Consider the following 22,141-nt stretch of genomic DNA (forward strand, 5'->3'; position numbering starts at 1 on the left):
AAAAATAACAACACTTTGTCAGGACCATGAGGCGATCATTCCTACCAACTTTCAGTTCAATCGGCCCAGCAGAACTTGACTTTAAGTTTGAAATGTAAAATGTTAACGGACGACGACGGACGAAAACGGATAGCAATAGGTCACTTGAGCTAAAGCTCAGGTGACCTAAAAATGTTAAATCTGAGAACATTGCTTACACTGAGAGGCAGCCATACAAGCTCATGGATCCTTGGAGGAACTCAGTAAGGAACTGATTGGAAGGTATCCAGGGAAAAGACCCTACAGTATTTCAAACAACTGCAGTCGGTACAAAAGGAACCACAGGAGACATACAGAGGACTCATGGCAAGAATTGAACAATATCTTGTCAGATTTATTGATTCGGCGAGGGATATCACAGAAATATTTAAGGAAGAATTCTTTCTGAGCGCATTGCCAGCATCACAAGCATGATGGATACGCCGTAACAAAGGGTCAAGTAGTATTGTTGAAGCCGCGGAGGATTTTATTCTACCGGAGAGGAATTCACCAAAGCCAACACAAGGTAAAGCTCCTAATGTGAAAACTTCAAACTCTGAAAGAGACCAGAGAAAGGAAAAATCATCGGAACAGATGAAAAATGTGCAGTGTTACAACTGTAACAAGTATGGACATTTTGCTAGGAAATGCCCTAAAAACAAAACAGGGTAAAATCTTGAAGGATTTTTCGTGCGACAGTACACAGGAGGACTTATCCATGTTCCTGGAGAAGTCAATGGCCGTGATATCTGTTTTGTCAAAGACACTGGCTCAGCCATAACTTTGATTTGGGAGGATATAGTTGACCCTAGTTGTGTCAACAGGAAGACCCAACTCTTGCCAACATCCGTTGAAAAGCCGCGCAATCAGCAGAATTAGTACTTGACGACAGTAATGCTCTGTACTGGGAGAATGACATTCTCCGTAGAAAATGGATGTCCAGTGACAGAATTCATCATGGAATTCAGGTAGTGCTATACCTGAGGCACTACGTCTCAATGTCATTAAATTGGAGCAGAGAAAACCAAAGAGCGAGTGCTAGCGTCTTTCTACTGGCCAGGCATCGTTAGGGACATACAGAAGTATTGTGGTACCTGTGATGTATATTAGAAGACAGCCAGGAGACGGAGTGATGAGAAAGCTCCCATGGGACAACCACCAATCATCAGGGAGCCATTTCATAAAATCTCAATGGATGTGGTAGGAACATTGTCCCGTACAAAGAAGGAAAACAGATTTATTCCCACTATCTATAATGGATGATGCAACGAGATACCCCGAGGTATTTGTGTTAAAAAAATGTAGATGCCAAAACTGTTGCTGACACACTGGTAGAACTATTCAGCAGGGTTGGAGTGCCTCGAACTATCCTTACGGATCAAGGCATGAACTTCACCTCAAAAATGCTACAGGAACTCTACCAAGTGCTGGGGTTCAAAGGTATAACAACATCCCCCTATCAATCATCCACAAGCTAACGGGAAAGTAGAGAGATTTAATGCAACTCTCAAAGCTGAGTTAAAAAAAACTCTGCACATCAAATGAAGAGGCATGGGATATGCATTGTTCGCATATACAGGTACCACATGAGGAGACAGAATTCTCTCCATTCAAAATGCTTTATGGTTGGCCAGTAAGGGGACCATTACAGATTTTAGAGCAAGCCATGGCAGGAGAAGGCGAAGTTAAGAAATCTGTAATTGATCATATTGTTCAAATGCGAGAAAGGCTCAAAATTATCACAGATACGGTACGTGAAAACCTGACCATCAAACAGCAGAAGACAAAACAGTGGTACGACAGGAACGCCACTACACGGGAGCTTAGACCTGGTGACGAAGTTCTGTTATTACTGCCGTCTGACAGTTCAAAAATGGTGGCATAATGGAAAGGACTTAACCAAGTGATAAGGAAAGTCAGTGACGTTAACTATGAGGTTAATGTTGGTGGACGTTGTAAGCGTTTACCATATCAATCTGTTGTGTAAATACAACAGAGCTGCTCAACATGTCATATGTTTGTCCAGTGATCTCGCTGATCCGGACTTCAATGGTTTCAACACAACATTGGAGGACATAATGGATATTAAGACTTTGGACAAATCACAACGCCAGGAGGTACGTCAGCTTTGTGAGGACTACAATGACGTCATCAATCCTAACCCTGAGAAACCTATCAGACAGCAGCCTTATAGAATTCCACAGGCTAAGAAACAGGAAGTGAAAACAATGCTGGATGATATGTTGGAGCGTGGTTACATCACACCATCATCAAGCCCTTACTCATCTCCGATCATAATGGTGGACAAGAAAGATATCACGACACGGCTCTGTGTGGATTATAGAAAGCTCAATGGCGTGACTGTGTGTGATGGGTATCCAACTCCTGAGATGTTTGAGAAGGTAGGCACAGCAAAACACCTCAGTACCATGGATTTAGCAAAAGGATATTGGCAGATACCTCTATCGCAAGATTGTCAAGAGAAGTCCGCATTCGTGACAGAATTTGGTCAATACCAATTCAAGGTAATGCCTTTTTGGATGAAAACAGCACCTGCGACATTCGCACGGATGATGGACAAAGTATTGGCGAGGGTACAAAATGTCATCGCCTTCTTTGATGACATTGTGGCATATAGTGATACAGTTGTGTGACCGCACAACGCCCCAAAAATAGCGTGCGCACACCGTGCATACATCGTTCACACACCGTCCAGGTTTAATGATCAATCGCCCCGTTGTGAGATTGAGTACAATTTGTAGTTCAATATTAGGAAATGAAAAAAATAAGGAAAGCTCGTATGAAATAATTAAAACTGTATGTATTACTGTAATATCTCATCACAGTAATAAAGATTATATGTACAGTTTTACAGTACAATTTGTAGTTCAATCTTACGGAATGAAAAACAATACGGAAGGGCTCGTATGCAATAATGTACACAGTATATATTACTGTAACTCTCTCATCACTATAATTTAGATTATGTACATTTTACATTGTGTTACACAGTATACAGTGACCGTTAGACTGTCAAGAATGAGTTTGGCTCCTCGGCAACAGAACAGGTAAATAACAATTTGATGAGTGACCAGAGTTTTACCTGGCCTGTACCTGACACATAGAGCTGATATGCAATACCGTATGACTGTAATGAAAACACAACTGGACGTTTAGTATTTGTTATTTGCATTCGGTTTGCCTATAGCTCCCCTTCACCTTACATGTGTCGATTAAGGTCGTTTAAAAAATACCGAAAACACAATTTCTAATTTTATAGACATAAAGATAAGCTTACAGATGTAGGTAGAATATAGAAACATACGTAGATATCAAGTTTATATGATTAAACACAAAACCGTATATATTGTTAAGGCATTCCTCAATTTACACCAACCACGATTGTTATCGCACAACGTTCGTCCATCGTGCACACAAATGTGCGAAAGCAATGATCGTCCAACTTTTTATTATTCGCACATCGTGCACACATCGTTCACACACCGCACATGGTGTAACGTTATGTGATCCCACAACTGTACATGGCAAGATCACCCATTACATGTCCAGGCTGTCCTGGACCGACTAAGAGACAGTGGGCTTACAGTTAAACCCCCAAAGTGTCAATTTGGTTAGGAGGAGCTGTACTGTCTAGCTATGGTGGATTTTCCTCTCCCACAAACAAAACAAGAGATCCCAGAGGGATCTTGGCGCCCACCTTTGTACCATCTTCATTAGTGCTTTGTCAGTTCGATCTTTTTCTCTTCTTTTCTCTAATCTGTTTGATCGAGTCTTGTTAACAGTAAATGCACCTTGAGGTAACTTTTGATCTAAACTTAATACTAATGTGTATGAAAGCCAACCTTCCAAGTGAGTTTGTCATTTCACATATTTACTAGTACAGTACTTAATGTGAAAGAAATAGAATCGATTATTGCAATATGAGAAAGATCTGTTTAGTTCTTCTTTTAATCCATTTTGTTTTTATGATCAGTCTCAAAATATAACATGCACAACGAGAGATCAAGGGGAACCTAGATATAAAATTTGAGAAAGATTCCTCTGGTACTTCCCGAGAAATAGCGATAACAAACTTTCACTATCAAAATCCAAGATGGCTGCCTGTCTGCCATGTTGTTTAACTGATCAGTCTCAAAAGTTGACCTGCACAGCTTTGGTCCAAGGGGAACCTACGTATAAAATTTGAGAAAGATCCCTCTGGCACTTCTTGAGAAATAGCGATAACGAACTTTCACTATCAAAATTCAAGATGGCTGCCCTGGTACTTCTTGAGAAAAAGCGATCACAAACTTTCATTATCAAAATCCAAGATGGCTGCCTGTGGGCCATGTTGTTTATCCGATCAGTCTCAAAAGTTGCCCTGCACAGCTAAGGACCAAGGGGAACCTACGTATAAAATTTGAGAAAGATCCCTCTGGTACTTCATAAGAAATAGCGATAACAAGAATTATCTAAGGACGGACGACGGACGGACAGCGGACGCAGGGTGATTTAATTGAATAGCCAACCATCACAATACCGTTCACAATACAGATTATCCAAGGCAACTTCGCTGGACAGATGGTAGCACGGCTGCATTCAATAATCTTAAGGACGCAATGACCAAGGCACCAGTAATCGCGAATCCGGATTTCTGAGAACTGTTCACAATACAGACTGATGCCAGCAATGTATAGCCATTGGAGCTGGTCAGGTTATTAACAGCGAGGAACACCCGAATGCTTACATCAGTAGGAAGTTATTACCACGAGAACAGAACTATTCTGCCATCGTGTGGAGTGTTGAATCGTTTGCCTGTCATGTAAGTAGGGTAAAGTTCACCATTCGAACTGACCACAACCAGTTGAAACGGCTGGACAGAACAAAACAACAATGCAGAGACTTCTGAGGTGGGCTATTGCTCTCCAGCAGTTTCATTATACCATCGAGTATCATCGTGGTGGCCGAGATAACGCCAATGCAGAAAGATTGTCACGCATTTGATGGTAATTAACAACCAGTTTTGGTTATCCTCTTATTCAATGCAAACACATATATGTCACATTGAAATTGAGTCGAGGTCAAACATATTTAAACAAACTTGTCATGTAGATGTAACATTACAGGCTAAATATTATTCACTCGACTTCTTTATTGATCTTCTGGGGAAGATTTTAACTGATTTTATTTGATCCTGTGACATTCAAGGTTGGATGGATAAGGCCACATATATTTGAACAAACAAGAAAGTCCATCATTCCAAATATATTGACTGACCCTATGCCACTTTGCTATTCAGAAGAAGCCACTTAAAGATTTTAACACAATGGGCAAATGTGAACTTGAAAGTTTAAGATGGTCAAAATCATGCATTTCAACAGACTTGCTTTTCCTTCATCCAAACATACTGCATTAAATATCATGACCCTAAACCAACTGATCATTAGCAGTTCCTTACTCTGAATTAAACAAATTTTTAACTTGGAAAGTAGGTCAATGTCATCCTTTGAATTACTCAATAGATAGTTATTCCATTAGGCTACATGCAAAGTATCATCACTCTAGCCTCTAGCTGAGACTGTAACAGGTGACTAGATGGTTCACCACTGTGACATAACTCTAGCTGAGACTGTAACAGGTGACTTAATGGTTCACCACTGTGACCTTACTCTAGCTGAGACTGTAACAGGTGACTTCATGGTTCACCACTGTGACATAACTCTAGCTGAGACTGTAACACGTGACCAGTTGGTTCAACACTGTGACATAACTCTAGCTGAGACTGTAACAAGTGACTTGATGGTTCACCACTGTGACATAACTCTAGCTGAGACTGTAACAGGTGACTTAATGGTTCACCACTGTGACATAACTCTAGCTGAGTCAGTAACAAATGACCAGTTGGTTCAACACTGTGACATAACTCTAGCTGAGACTGTAACAAGTGAATTGATGGTTCACCACTGTGACATAACTCTAGCTGAGTGAGTCAGTAACAAGTGACCAGTTGGTTCACCACTGTGACATAACTCTAGCTGAGTCAGTAACAAGTGACTAGATGGTTCACCTCTGTCAGTGTCCCTAGCTGAGTCTGTAACAAGTGACTAGATGGTTCACCTCTGTCAGTTCCTCTAGCTGAGACAGTAGCAAGTGACCAGATTGTTCTTTGTAACTTAACTGAACATTAGTGTGAAATACATCTGTTACATTGAAGTACATAACAATCAATCCTGTACCTGCTGTTTCTCTGTGACCTCCTCCTTGACCTTGACTAGACTGTCCAGTACTTGGACAACCTGGTTGACCACATCAAAGTTTGGTGTGATTTCGGCATGAAGTAGGGACTGGGTCAACGACTCACGTATCTGTCAAAGGAAATGCTTAAATAAAAATTTGATTTGATACATATGTATGAGTGGAGTTAAGATTGCATTTAAATCAGTTATTGTACAGGATTAAACTTAAGTGTCGTCAGAATGGCACACATATAAACCCCTGCCTGCACCAAGAACTATAGAAATAGTTCTTTCCAGAACATTTTAAACGAAAGGGCATAACTTCATAAATGGGGAGGTAACTCCAACTTATAAACTTTATTCACAATAATTCATCTCAATGCAAGTGTTACATGTATCAAGTATGATTCAAAGTCTGGCCCATGCAGAACTTTTGGAGAAGTAGTGTGAACAACATTTTTAAACAAAGGACAATTAGCATTTTGGATTGTGACAGTAAACCTTGTTATTAATTGACATCAACCCTTTATGACAACAAGAATTCCACAGAAGTGGATGTGTCACCTGCGCAGGAAGCTGGGAGATTACGAAGAAATAGATACACTTTTCATTTCAAGAAATAATGTTAAAAGTAAGCAATAATCATAGATAATGTTTTCGGATGACATCATTTTGTTATATAATCTGTTATTCCTGGAAGTTTTAAGGAATTGCTATGGATACTCATTGTCTCAATTCCAAGTTTAATTTGTATGATTTGTCAGATGGTTTCCCATAAATAAATGAATAAACTTGTGGATTATGATGTTAAACAGCTAGTGTTGTCAATAACATTTGGAGTAAGACGGCATTTCAGAGGTATACACGGTGGGTCAAGTGGTAGATCGAAGCCGTCCAGTATACAGTTTTAGTGAAGTTTCTATTTATAGTAACAGTGACCTTGACCTTTGACCTTCGGACCTGAAAAGCAATCCAAAGCAAGCACTTTTGGTAAGGAAGCACTGCATGAAGTTTGAGTTTGATCGGCCAAAGGAAACTCAAGTTATCGCACGAAAACAGATTTTCTATTTATAGTAAGTGACCTTGACCTTTGACCTTTAGACCTGAAAAGCAATCCCAAGCAAGCACTTTTGGTAAGGAAGCACTGCATGAAGTTTGAGTTTGATCGGCGCAAGGAAACTCAAGTTATTGCACGAAAACCTCTGTTTGGACGACGCCGCCGCCGCCGACAAAGCAATACCTATGTGTCACCAGCTTTTCGCAGGCGACACAAAAGTCATGTTTGTAAGTATGTTACAGAAATGATGTTCCCCGACAATACCTCTGTCATCAACCGAGATCTATCTTACAACATTATAACATACAACATTTGATATAGTAACCTATCTTACTACAAAAAGCCAAGGTACGTCACATAGATTTACAAATCCTACAATCAATACAATCTGACAATATAACCAGAGGTTCTTATCAAGAACTGGCTAATATCTTCACATGTTTGTGTTGGAGATGTACTTTTCAGTGACATCTGACTTTCATAGTACTACCTAACTTGAATGTTATTACCACATCATGTAGACACTGTAGTGCCTGTCCAAACAAAGGTTGGTGCAGCAGTGACCGGAGAGAGGAATCAACCTCTTTGTAAATTCTATGCCATGATGACTACAGGATCTCACCTCAACTCTCACCATGGAAGGCCAGACATAATTCACCCAACAATACCTCGCTCCTTTGCTGTAGTCTATTTGCATCACCAGTGTTGTTGACAGTTGTATCTACGTTGATGGCATTTCCAAGGATTCCAATGGTCTCTATTGTCAGCCCTGATGTATCAGCTAGAACAAAGGTGGGTTACATGTCTTAACAAACTGGACCTGTATTGCACACCTGTAGTCAATGCAAATCCATTTTAAAATGGGTCAATATCTAAACTTTATAACAAATTTATAATACAGGATATAGATAGCATTACATTTTATGGATCAAAGCATCACTCGGTTTAAACCATTGTAAACTTTACAACTGCCCCGGGAGAATAGGTGACCCATGGTTATTGAAGGTCACAAGCTTGATAAAGTATCTTAGAAACTTAATTTTCATCCATGAAGAGTATAACTGTATTTGATTCTAGGTGGCTAGGTCTGAAGAAAAAGATTGTTAACATTTAAGCCTATTTGACCCCTTCTGGTTCCGACCCTGATGCCTGTCATGATGAGAGCCATCATAATTCACCATTTAGGTTTGCCATTGGCCAACAATCATCCAACAATAACAACTAATCACCCAACAATGACGACCAACCTATCAACAATCACCCAACAATGACAACCAACCTATCAACTATCACCCAACAATGACAACCAACCTATCAACAATCACCCAACAATGACAACCAACCTATCAACTATCACCCAACAATGACAACCAACCTATCAACAATCACCCAACAATGACCACCAACCTATCAACAATCACCAAACAATGACCACAAACCTATCAACATTCACCCAACAATGACGACCAACCTATCAACAATCACCCAACAATGACAACCAACCTATCAACAATCACCAAACAATGACAACTAATCACCCAACAATGACGACCACCCTATCAACAATCACCCAACAATGACACTCACCCAACAATGACAACCAACCTATCAACTATCCCCCAACAATGACAACCAACCTATCAACAATCGCCCAACAATGACAACCAACCTATCAACAATCTCCCAACAATGATGACCAACCTATCAACAATCACCCAACAACGATGACCAACCTATCAACAATCACCCAACAACGATGACCAACCTATCAACAATCACCCAACACTGACACCCAACCTATCAACAATCCCCCAACAATGATGACCAACCTATCAACAATCCCCCAACAATGACCACCAACCTATCAACAATCCCCCAACAATGACCACCAACCTATCAACAATCCCCCAACAATGACCACCAACCTATAACCAATCACCCAACAATGACAACCAACCTAGCAACAATCACCAAACAATGACCACAAACCTATCAACATTCACCCAACAATGACAACCAACCTAGCAACAATCACCCAACAATGACAACCAACATATCAACTATCACCCAACAATGACAACCAACCAATCAACAATCACCCAACAATGACAACCATCCTATCAACAATCACCCAACAATGACAAACAACCTATCAACAATCACCCAACAATGATGACTAACCTATCAACAATCACCAAACAATGACCACACACCTATCAACATTCACCCAACAATGACCACCAACCTATCAACAATCACCCAACAAGGACAACCAACCTATCAACAATCGCCCAACAATGACAACCAACCTATCAACTATCCCCCAACAATGACAACCAACCTATCAACAATCACCAAACAATGACCACAAACCTATCAACAATCACCCAGCAATGACAACAAACCTATCAACAATCACCCAACAATGACAACCAACCTATCAACAATCACCCAACAATGACAACCAACCTATCGACAATCACCCAACAATGTAGGATGGCTGTTCAACATGTCAATAATTACCCACAATGTAGAATGACTGTTTATCAGAACAACAATTACCCCACAATGTAGGATGACTGTTCAACAGAACAACAATCACCCCACAATGTAGGATGACTTTTCAACATGAAACAATCACCCCACAATGTAGGGTGACTGTTCAACAGAACAACAATCACCCCTCAATGTATGATGACTGTTTTACATGTCAACAATCACCCCACAATGTAGGATGACTGTTCAACAGAACAACAATCACCCCGCAATGTAGAATGACTGTTCAACAGAACAACAATCACCCCACAATGTAGGATGACCATTCAACATGTCAACAATCACCCAACAATGTAGGATGACTGTTTTACATGTCAACAATCGCCCCACAATGTAGGATGGCTGTTCAACAGAACAACAATCACCCCAACTGTTCAACAGAACAACAATCATCCCACAATGTAGTATGACCATTTAACATGTCAACAATCACCCAACAATGTAGGATCACTGTTTTACATGTCAACAATCACCCCCCAATGTAGGATGACTGTTCAACAGAAAAACAATCACCCCACAATGAAGGATGACTGTTCAACAGAACAACATTTACCCCACAATGTAGGATGACTGTTCAACAGAACAACAATCATCCCACAATGTAGGATGACCATTTAACATGTCAACAATCACCCAACAATGTAGGATGACTGTTTTACATGTCAACAATCTCCCCACAATGTAGGATGTCTGTTCAACAGAACAACAATCACCCTACAATGTAAGATGACTCTTCAACAGAACAACAATCACCCAACAATGTAGGATGACTGTTTTACATGTCAACAATCTCCCCACAATGTAGGATGTCTGTTCAACAGAACAACAATCACCCTACAATGAAGGATGACTGTTCAACAGAACAACAATCATCCTACAATGTAAGATGACTCTTCAACAGAACAACAATCACCCCACAATGTAGGATGGCTGTTCAACAGAACAACATTTACCCCACAATGTTGCATGACTGTTCAACAGAACAACAATCACCCAACAATGTAGGATGACTGTTCAACAGAACAACCACCACCCCGCAATGTAGGATGACTGTTCAACAGAACAACCACCACCCCGCAATGTAGGATGACTGTTCAACAGAACAACCACCACCCCGCAATGTAGGATGACTGTTCAACAGAACAACCACCACCCCACAACGTAGGATGACTGTTCAACAGAACAACAATCACCCTACAATGTAAGATGACTGTTCAACAGAACAACAATCACCCTTCAATGAAGGATGACTGTTCAACAGAACAACAATCACACCACAATGTAGGATGACTGTTCAACAGAAAAACAATCACCCCACAATGAAGGATGACTGTTCAACAGAACAACATTTACCACACAATGTAGGATGACTGTTCAACAGAACAACCACCACCCCACAATGTAGGATGACCACAATGTAGGATGACTGTTCAACAGAACAACATTTACCCCACAATGTTGCATGACTGTTCAACAGAACAACAATCACCCCAACTGTTCAACAGAACAACAATCATCCCACAATGTAGTATGACCATTTAACATGTCAACAATCACCCAACAATGTAGGATGACTGTTCTACATGCCAACAATCACCCCACAATGTAGGATGACTTTTCAACATGAAACAATCACCCCACAATGTAGGGCGACTGTTCAACAGAACAACAATCACCCCTCAATGTAGGATAACTGGTCAACAGAACAACAATTACCCCACAATGAAGGATGTCTGTTCAACAGAACAACAATTTCCCCACAATGAAGGATGACTGTTCAACAGAACAACAATCATCCCACAATGGAGGATGACCATTTAACATGTCAACAATCACCCAACAATGTAGGATGACTGTTTTACATGTCAACAATCTCCCCACAATGTAGGATGTCTGTTCAACAGAACAACAATCACCCTACAATGTAAGATGACTCTTCAACAGAACAACAATCACCCCACAATGTAGGATGGCTGTTCAACAGAACAACATTTACCCCACAATGTTGGATGACTGTTCAACAGAACAACAATCACCCTACAATGAAGGATGACTGTTCAACAGAACAACAATCATCCTACAATGTAAGATGACTCTTCAACAGAACAACAATCACCCCACAATGAAGGAGGACTGTTCAACAGAACAACAATCACCCCAACTGTTCAACAGAACAACAATCATCCCACAATGTAGTATGACCATTTAACATGTCAACAATCACCCAACAATGTAGGATGACTGTTCAACATGTCAATAATCACACCACAATGTAGGATGACTGTTCAACATGTGAATAATCACCCCACAATGTAGGATGACTGTCCAACATGTCAATAATCACCCCACAATGTAACAACATTTACCCCACAATGTAGGATGACCGTTCAACAGAACAATCACCCCACAATGTAGAATGACCGCTCAACAGAACAACAATCACCCCACAATGTAGGATGGCTGTTCAACAGAACAACATTTACCCCACAATGTAGGATTACTGTTCAACAGAACAACAATCACCCCACAATGTAGGATGGCTGTTCAACAGAACAACAATCACCCCACAAGGTAGGATGACTGTTCAACAGAACAACAATCACCGCCCAATGTAGGATGTTCCTTCAACAGAACAACAATCCCCCCACAATGTAGGATAACTGTTCAACAGAATAACAATCACCCCACAATGTAGGATAACCGTTCAACAGAACAATCAACCCACAATGTAGGACGACTGTTCAACAGAAAAACATTTACCCCACAATGTAGGATGACCGTTCAACATGTCAATAATCACCCCACAATGTAACAACATTTACCCCACAATGTAGGATGACCGTTCAACAGAACAACAATCACCCCACAATGTAGGATGACCGTTCAACAGAACAACAATCACCCCACAATGTAGAATGACTGTTCAACAGAACAATCACCCCACAATGTAGAATGACCGCTCAACAGAACAACAATCACCCCACAATGTAGAATGACTGTTCAACAGAACAATCACCCCACAATGTAGGACGACTGTTCAACAGAACAACATTTACCCCACAATGTTGCATGACTGTTCAACAGAACAACAATCACCCCTCAATGTAGGATAACTGGTCAACAGAACAACAATTACCCCACAATGAAGGATGACTGTTCAACAATCACCCCACAATGTAGGATGACTCTTCAACAGAACAACAATCACCCCACAATGGAGAATGACCGATCAACAGAACAACAATCACCCCACAATGTAGGATGGCTGTTCAACAGAACAACAATCACCCCACAACAATCACCCCACAATGTAGGATGACTGTTCAACAGAACAACCACCACCCCACAATGTAGGATGACTGTTCAACAGAACAACAATCACCCCACAATGTAGGATGACTGTTCAACAGAACAACCACCACCCCACAATGTAGGAGGACTGTTCAACAGAACAACATTTACCCCACAATGTAGGATTACTGTTCAACAGAACAACAATCACCCCACAATGTAGGATGACTGTTGATCAGAACAACAATCACCCCTAAATAATAACTACCCAATAAACAAGGTGACTATCACCCTGCAGATCTAGAATACCTGTTTCTCCTGATAGAAAAGTGCTCAGCACAAAATCAAGGATGTCTTCACCAGTATCTGAGTAGCTGTAAGGTAGTACCTGTACAAATTAAAACAAAAATAATACTAAAAAAAATCCTTTTTTTAATTTCTTTATAATTTTAATGTTACACTCACAATTACTCATTTTCTACAATTTTTGGTCAAGCAAATAACTTATCAACTCTGATGGCAATACCGAAATTTCAATTAGATTAGAATACCTGCAACAGAGAAATTTCAAAATACCTGCAATCTACAGAGTTCAATATATCTGCGACCTATTGGAAGTTTTAGACCAGATCAGAATTGGTAGATATTACTATCACCTTAAGATTTAGTTTCAGAGAGTTTTGAATGTGGTGATATACAAGTGTACACAGCCTCCTGAGAGGGTTAACCTTACTATAGCTATTTGTACAATTTTGATCCACAGTAAATATAGGGATGCTTGCAGTCAAATCTCGATAAATTGCAATCAGTAAAAGAAGTTGTTTAAAGAAATTGTTGATGGTTGACAAACGCTCAGATGGATTGATGACAGACCATGTGTTTAAAAATATTTGTTATTAATGAAATGCTTCAGTATTTCAAACCATTAACTAGAAACTTGTTTTTGTTCAAGTCTCCCCCTATTAGCCAATAGACAAACTTCAGTATAAACTAGAACTATGTCAGTGTGACGTTAAAGGCGCTCACCACTTTAAATTTAATTGCTTCAGTAACACATTGCAGCATCAATATCTACTATAATACCTCAGATATTTGTTCTGTATTCTGCTAATTGAAAATCAGGTCATTTGATAATGTTCCAAAATCAATCACCTCTTAAATGATGCCTTAAAAACATTCTCCTTCTCCCCTTTTTTCACCCTCTTTAAGTGCGACGCATTGTTGTAATTTTCATTCTTTAGCATCCTCCAATGATGTGACATGAGAATTTACGTGCAGAATGGCAATCGGTGCATTTTGTGCTTGTTAAATGAAGGATAATTAACAGTAGTGGTAAAACATGCATGTGTGATGATTATGTGATTTTCGGTAGAGTGATTCCCCTTTGAACAAACGTTAAGTAAACGTTCTTGGAATCTAAATTTGTATTGATTTCTCTTTATTACTGATGATTAGCGAAGTTTGATCAAAATCAATATTACCAGAATCTTTTATTAATTACTTGGAATGGATATGACATATTTCTGTATACATGTATGTTGTAGGATACTTATTGATAAATGAATAAATGTGATTATTATGCAAATGACCTGGTACCTTGAGTTCCTGAAAATGGTTTCCACATATAAGCAGGCTTATGCCAGTGGTTTGGGGTTGGCTGTATTAAAACTACAGAGTATATCAAGAGACATTCTAGACAGCAGAACAAGGTAAGAACACCTCTGCAATATACTATACCAGAAGCTCGTGCATAAGGGGTTGCCTGCAAAGGCTACTCTGGTGGCTATTTTGTACGTTGTGTTCAGTGGCAAGTATGGTACGTGATCGCAGCTGATCTGGTACTTGTGTGCTGTGGTGGACAGTGACAGGTTGCCTCGGAGCTGCCAGTGATCAGCTCGGTGACAGGGTACCTGGGGACTGTCAGTGATCAGCTCGGGTAGCAAGGCCATACCTGGAGCTGGGAGTGTCAGCATTCTGATTTGCTGGTTGGAGAGATTGTGTACGTCCAGGCGACGTGTGTCGTGGTTCGACAGCACGGGTTGATAGGACAGAGGTACTGTTCTGGCCCACATGTGTATTCATTTATAAATATTGTTGATATTGTTAAGTGTTATTGTTCAACTGCTCGGCCAGGTAGCCGAGGAACCCAATCGCTTCTAGAGCAGATAGCTCGGTCATAATTGAGATTCACACGGTGCACACACGCTACCAGGGGTTGCACGTTACACATGAAGAAAAGAGACATTGTATTTTATTTTTATTTATTTTTTATTCATATTAATAATAATTATTAATATATGTATTGACTTTATTTACTGTCATTGAATATACAAAATCTCACAAATGTTCTCAATGCGACTTTACCAACGTAAGAGTTATTTCCCTTACACCGGATTGGATAACATTTTGACACGTCGCAAATTCTTGTCAAACAGCAGCAGCAGTTGTGTCATGTTCTTAAATTGTTACATTTTCATAAATAAATACACCAGAAAAAGCATGCTGGGTTACAGAAATGTTTGATAAGCATACACGGTTCACATATCGTCTCGTCTCAGTACCATTACCTTTTTCAAACTAAGCAAGATATGTCATAGTACGTTCCCGTTTGAAACATCAAAATAAAGGTTATACTTCATCACTCATACGGTTTATAAGTATATATATATATATATATATTTCTTAATTCTGCAGACAGCGTCAATGCTTGACAGTCTTCACATGTGCTTTCTCGAATCATATATATGTTTCACACGCGTAACACTCCTCAGACCTCAATCAGAGTTGCTAAAACGCTCAAACCCAGTGCACGAATTTAACCACCACAACACTCGTAGAATGCAATTATTTAAAGTATGGATTATTATTTGGAGAAGAGCATCAGAAACCGTTATGTTACCCACAGGTGAGTATCAGAGATTCTACTTTTCTATTTACGATAACGAAACTATATAGCGGAAGCATGCAAGACTGAATTATGCGCACGCACCCCGAACGAAAGTGGGTCCGTCATTTCGTTCTCTGGACAGAATTAATAAGCTGCTCGACTCTCGCCAAGAGCGGCTTAGAAATTAACAAAGGACTATATTTATTTATAAAGTAGGGCATATGAGACCCAAATTCAGAATGTGACACTCCTACTTCCCAATATATATAACTACAGCAAGTTTGGCCAACCTAGGTGAAATAATTAGACAATTCGGCGAATTACAGTCCCCCATCGGATATGAAAATATATGCCAAGCATGCACAGATGATAAATTCTTAATAAACTAGTGTAGGAAACAGAACCCGGACAAGCTTTTTCCTTGATGCAGGTCAAAGGTCAACAAGCAAATAATTAATTCGTGGAATTTATATCGCACGCTTGCAGGACATATTGTAGGTTAACATTATTGAGGTTAGGTTTAAACATGTGAGTATCGTGCTTCTGAGACATAATGTATAGCTTGAAACTTGAAGGAAAAAAAACCTATACCTCAGTGATTATCCGTAAATATGCACAAATCACATCGATTGGGAGACTTAGCATGAGGTGAATATGCATTTTGAATTTGGTTGAAACATCTTACAGCATCTACAGCAACTATCACACGAAAAGCTAAGAGTGCCCGAGATGGGTGGAAAGACAGAGGAACACAAACATTGTCATCAAGTTCGAAGGAATTTGCTAGAGTTATTAAGTGGAAACTGCAGATAATGACTTTTTTCGTTAATCCATAAGTCCATAACTCTGCCAAATAAAGTCCAATAAGGGTGGTTGTCAAACTTGGCCGAGCACTTAATGCATTGACTCTGTTACTCAGCTTGAAGACAATCGGATAATATTTGCCAGAGTTAATGAACAGAAACGGCAGATAATGAGGTTTTTCATTATTCAAGAGGCCATAACTCCGCCAAACGGGGTCTGCTATTGGTCATCGAACTTGGCCGAGCCCTTAAGGCATTTAAACCTGTGACCAAGTTTGAAGAAAATTGGTTAACATTTGTTTAAGTTATTGCACGGAAACGAAGCGTGACAGACAGACAGACAGACAAACCCAAATTAATATCCCCCATTTCGGTGAAAGTGGGGGGATAAAAACAGAATGACCTATTTTGATACATGACACACCGCCTCACTAAGGTGAACCCATACACCAGGTATGAAGTTCCAGTGACAAGTAGTGTAGAAGATAGAGCCTGGACAAGATAGCAGAAGTTCGGACAACCATGACACAAAACTATAGTCCTCCCCCAGTTCACGGTGGGGGACTATAATAACATGGAACTTATACTGTGGGGCACAAGACCCGATTTTAGTGTAAGAGATTCCGCCTTCCCAAGATATATAAATATGGTAAGTTTGTTGGTAATACAGGTATACTTCAAGTTTGATCAAGATATCTTTAACGGTTTAAAATTGATGAGCCGGACATGAATTTACTGTAAATGTTGTACTGATTTGACCCTTTACCTTGAGGTAAAAGTCAGTGATCTAATTCTAGTACACTGCACACCTTCTGTGGGTGATGAATGCATACCTCAAGTTTCATCAAGATATCTTTAAAGGTTTAAAATTTATGGCCAGGACAAGTTGCGATTAGAAGAACCAGAAGAAGATAACCAGTGCTAATACAAAATGTCTCCCTTTATTTGAAAGAAAATAGGGATAACCCTCTTTGCCCATAATAGGCTATGGTATTCAACTTGAACTATGAAAACCAAAGATATTTTTGAGAATTTATAAATAACTGGCATGCATTGTCACTATACATAAAAGGGGTGTCTGAAGCACATTCAAGAGTTTTGCGCAAACATCACATCAGCAACACCATCCAACAACTATTAGTTCATCTGAAAGACAAATTGCTGAAGAAAGGGGAACTGTCCGGAAATTTAATGGGACACGCCTAAAAGAACAACAAAAGACATAGAAACCATGAAACAGCAACATTAAACTAGAAATACAACGAGAAACAATACAAAGTTTAGCCATTACAGACCATGCTAACATACACAACCACATCATAGCCTGGAAAAACTGTAAAGTACTTGAAAGGGAGGACAACTTGAAAGTGAGGAAAATCAAGGAATCAATCTGGGTTAGAAGGGAAGAGGAATCCTTGAATAGAGATGAGGGGGCCAAATTAGTCATGTTTATGACCCCATTTAACATCCATTAAAGGGTAGAATAGGTACCAGTTCCTCTGACTGCATGCCTGTAGTATTTGAGTGCTTTTTGGTTAAATATCCCGATAATTTCTGACAAGTGACTCTATCGACTCAGCACATTGTGGCTTAGGGAGTTGTTTTTGAAGACATCTGTTTTCAAAGATAATAGATATTTCGAAAGCTTGCATTGTAAGTTTTCAACTAGACTACCGGCAGGTCAAAAAGACTCCCGCCATGTGGCTGACCCCCATCCCCCAAGATTCCTTGCATCTGCTAGGGTAAGGGCCGCAAAACACCAAAGTTTTAGATAAGTGTGATAATTCTGTATATTAAGTATGTTATCCTCAAGACAAGCAAATAAATGGAAAACTCAATTTTTAGCAACAATGTTGAACTTTGTATGATCTGTGGACAAGCATTACAGACAAACGAACACCCCATGTGACAGATATAAAGGATAGGAATAAAAGAAATGATATTTAATCAAGTTATCTTGAAGAAACCAAAGTGATGACAGACAAACGTTACCAGACGCTCCCAAAACCATGATACCTTCAGTCCAAATTGTTGACAGACATTACCAGACGCTCCCAAAACCATGATACCTTCAGTCCAAAGTGATGACAGACAGACATTACCAGACGATCCCAAAACCATGATACCTTTAGTCCGAATTGACTTACAAAACCATGATACCTTCAGTCCAAAGTGATGACAGACAGACATTACCAGACGCTCCCAAAACCATGATACCTTTAGTCCGAATTGACTTACAAAACCATGTTACTTTCAGTCCAAATTGTCTTACAAAACCACTAACATTACCAACTACATGATTAACTTAGCGTGCATGTGTACATCACCAAGTCTCATCAAAATAGATTAGTAGCTATGGAGGAGGGATGTTGTCTACAGACAGACAGATGGACAAGTTGATTCACCTTTAACTTTGTTGCAGGAGAATGAACTGCCTTTGTTTATACTTTACCTCAACAGAAAGGTCTATGTCTGTAGCTGCATTGTAAGCGTCCTTAGCCCTAAACACTAGAGAAACAGTGTGGTTCTCTCCCAGGCCCTCACCAAGATAAAAACCAGTTGTTTTGGTATCATTTCCTTTATACAAATGAGACTCTGAAAAAAATGTAAAAACATTGTATAGTTATTGCATCATTTTGGAGTGCTTTAATTGTCTTCACTCCGCAGGTTTTTCCAAATCCGTCAAAAAGGACAAACTCCCCAGGGCTCTGCAAGGTCACAAGGGAAATCAAAGTAACATGAGTGTATTTCCTTCAAGCCCAGCAAAGATACCTTTCATTAAAGGATGGGGATACCCAGTGACCTGGTCACCATACCCAAGGTCAGATTCCAAGAAGGTAGCATGGATGTATTTGTCTCGTCATGCCCAGCAATGGTATCTATCATTAAAGGGTGGGGATACCCAGTGACCTGGTCACCATACACAAGGTCAGATTCCAAGAAGGTAGCATGGATATATTTGTCTCTTCATGCCCAGCAATGGTATCTATCATTAAAAGGTGGGGATACCCAGTGACCTGGTCACCATACCTAAGGTCACTGGGTATCCCCACCTTTTAATGATAGAGACCATTTCTGGGCAAGAAGAGACAAATTCATCCGTGCTCCCTTCTCGGAATCTGACCTTGGGTATGGTGACAAGGTCACTGGGTATCCCCCCCCTTTAATGATAGATACAATTGCTGGGCATGAAGATACAAATACATCCATGCTCCCTTCTTGGAATCTGACCTGGTCACCATACACAAGGTCAGAATCCAAGAAGGTAGCATGGATGTATTTGTCTCTTCATGCCCAGCAATGGTGTCTATCATTAAAGGATGGGGATACCCAGTGACCTGGTCACCATACCTAAGGTCAGATTCCGAGAAGGTAGCACGGATGAATTTGTCTCTTCTTGCCCAGAAATGGTATCTATCATTAAAAGGTGGGGATACCCAGTGAGCTGGTCACCATACCTAAGGTCAGATTCCAAGAAGGTAGCATGGATGTATTTGTCTCTTCTTGCCCATTAATGGTATCTAGGATTTTAACTTGTGGCCCATAGGCCTATAATAGTCATCAACTGTTTTATGTGGTGATGTGACAAAAAATAGTACCTCACATCTAAACATGGCCTTTTAATCGTGTATACAATGTTCAACATTAGCCCAAGTATGCTCCAGACCAACATTGATTAAATCTTTTCACCAGTGCAGAAAAAGAATAGCCAATTTAAAGCTTAACCGTCATTTTTCTTTAAGTTCCCAAATGTCTGCTCCAATGAAGGTCATACCATTGTTTCTATTGTACAGTGATCCCCTAGGCCCAGGGATGCTCCACACAAACAAACAAAAAACATACTGAAAGAGGAGAGGGATCATACAGGCCTGATCTCTTTATATATGTTTCCAGTATTCTGAAGCTAAACTTTTGCTATGTTCAACAAGAGGCCCATGGGCCTTAACGGTCACCTGAATCCTACAATATATATTTTTGTTGTTGAAATATGTACCAATTTGAGTAAAGAATAGTTAAGTATAACTTCAATTTAAGTTTGTCAGGACCATGAGCTAATCATTCCTAGACAGAGTTTCAGTTAAATCAGCCAATTAGAACTTGATTTTAAGTTTGAAATAATTATTTTTCGAAATAGCGGCCGTGACAGCCAAATTGGTTTTCTGATCGACTCGAAAAATAACAACACTTTGTCAGGATCAAGAGTTGATCATTCCTACAAAGTTTCAGTTAAATCGGCGCAGTAGAACTTGACTTTAAGTTTGAAATAGTTTTTCATAATGGCTGCCATTTTAGAATTTGGATCGACCTGAAAAATAACAACACTTTGTCAGGACCATGAGTCAATCATTCCTACCAAGTTTCAGTTAAATCGGCCCTGTAGAACTTCCCTTTAAGTTTGAAATAATTTTTCAAAATGGCTACTGTGGCAGCCATATTGGATTTCTGATCAACCCAATTAAAAACAACACTTTGTCAGGACCATGAGTCGATCATTCCTACAAAATTTCAGTTCAATCGGCCTAGCAGAACTTGACTTTTTAATTAATATTGAAATACTTTTTCAAAATGGCGGCCGTGGCAAACAGCCATATTGGATTTCTGATCGACCCAAAAAATAACATCACTTTGTCAGTACCATGAGTTTATCATTCCTACCAAGTTTCAGTTATATCAGCCCAGCAGAACTTTTAAGTTTGAAATAGTTTTTCAAAATCGTGGCTATATTGGATTCCTGATCGACCCGAAAAATAACACTTGGTCAGGGAGATTATGTCAGTAACATTTCCATGAAATATCAATGAAATACCTTCGCCAGTATTTCAGCTTAAGTTGAAAATTTTAAATGTTAACGAACGACGGACGACGACAGACAAAGACAGATAGCAATAGGACACTTGTGCTAAAGCTTAGGTGACCTAAAAATGATGCTGCCATGAAAAACAATAGATCCCAGAGGGATCTTGGCACCCACCATTGTACCATCTTCATTAGTTCTTTGTCAGTTCGATCTTTTCTCTTCTTTCCTCTAATCTGTTTGATCAAGTCATGTTAACAGTAAATGCACCTTGAGGTAACTTTTGATCTAAACTTAATACTGATGTGTATGAAAGCCAACCTTCAAAGTGAATGTGTCATTTCACATATTTACTAGTACAGTACTTAATGTGAAAGAAATAGAATCGATCATTGCAATATGAGAAAGATCTGTTTAGTTCTTCTTTTAATCCATTTTGTTTTTATGATCAGTCTCAAAATATAACATACACAACGAGGGATCAAGGGGAACCTACAT

The 22,141-nt window shown here is 39.6% G+C and overlaps 1 protein-coding gene across 1 annotated transcript in view; it reads right to left on the reverse strand.

The window, feature by feature from the left end:
- Positions 1–22,141, reverse strand: part of LOC110449923 (polycystic kidney disease protein 1-like 2) — a 141,469-nt gene that overhangs the window by 55,044 nt on the left and 64,284 nt on the right. Inside the window, exons 13-16 of the mRNA XM_021497099.1 lie at positions 19,301–19,443; positions 13,468–13,546; positions 7,980–8,092; positions 6,255–6,383 (exon numbers count right to left, since the gene is read on the reverse strand). Coding sequence (XP_021352774.1) covers positions 6,255–6,383; positions 7,980–8,092; positions 13,468–13,546; positions 19,301–19,443 — 464 coding nt within the window. The remainder of the gene's footprint in view (positions 1–6,254; positions 6,384–7,979; positions 8,093–13,467; positions 13,547–19,300; positions 19,444–22,141) is intronic.

Source organism: Mizuhopecten yessoensis, unplaced genomic scaffold, assembly GCF_002113885.1.
Source record: "Mizuhopecten yessoensis strain PY_sf001 unplaced genomic scaffold, ASM211388v2 scaffold489, whole genome shotgun sequence".
Classification (NCBI taxonomy): domain Eukaryota; kingdom Metazoa; phylum Mollusca; class Bivalvia; order Pectinida; family Pectinidae; genus Mizuhopecten; species Mizuhopecten yessoensis.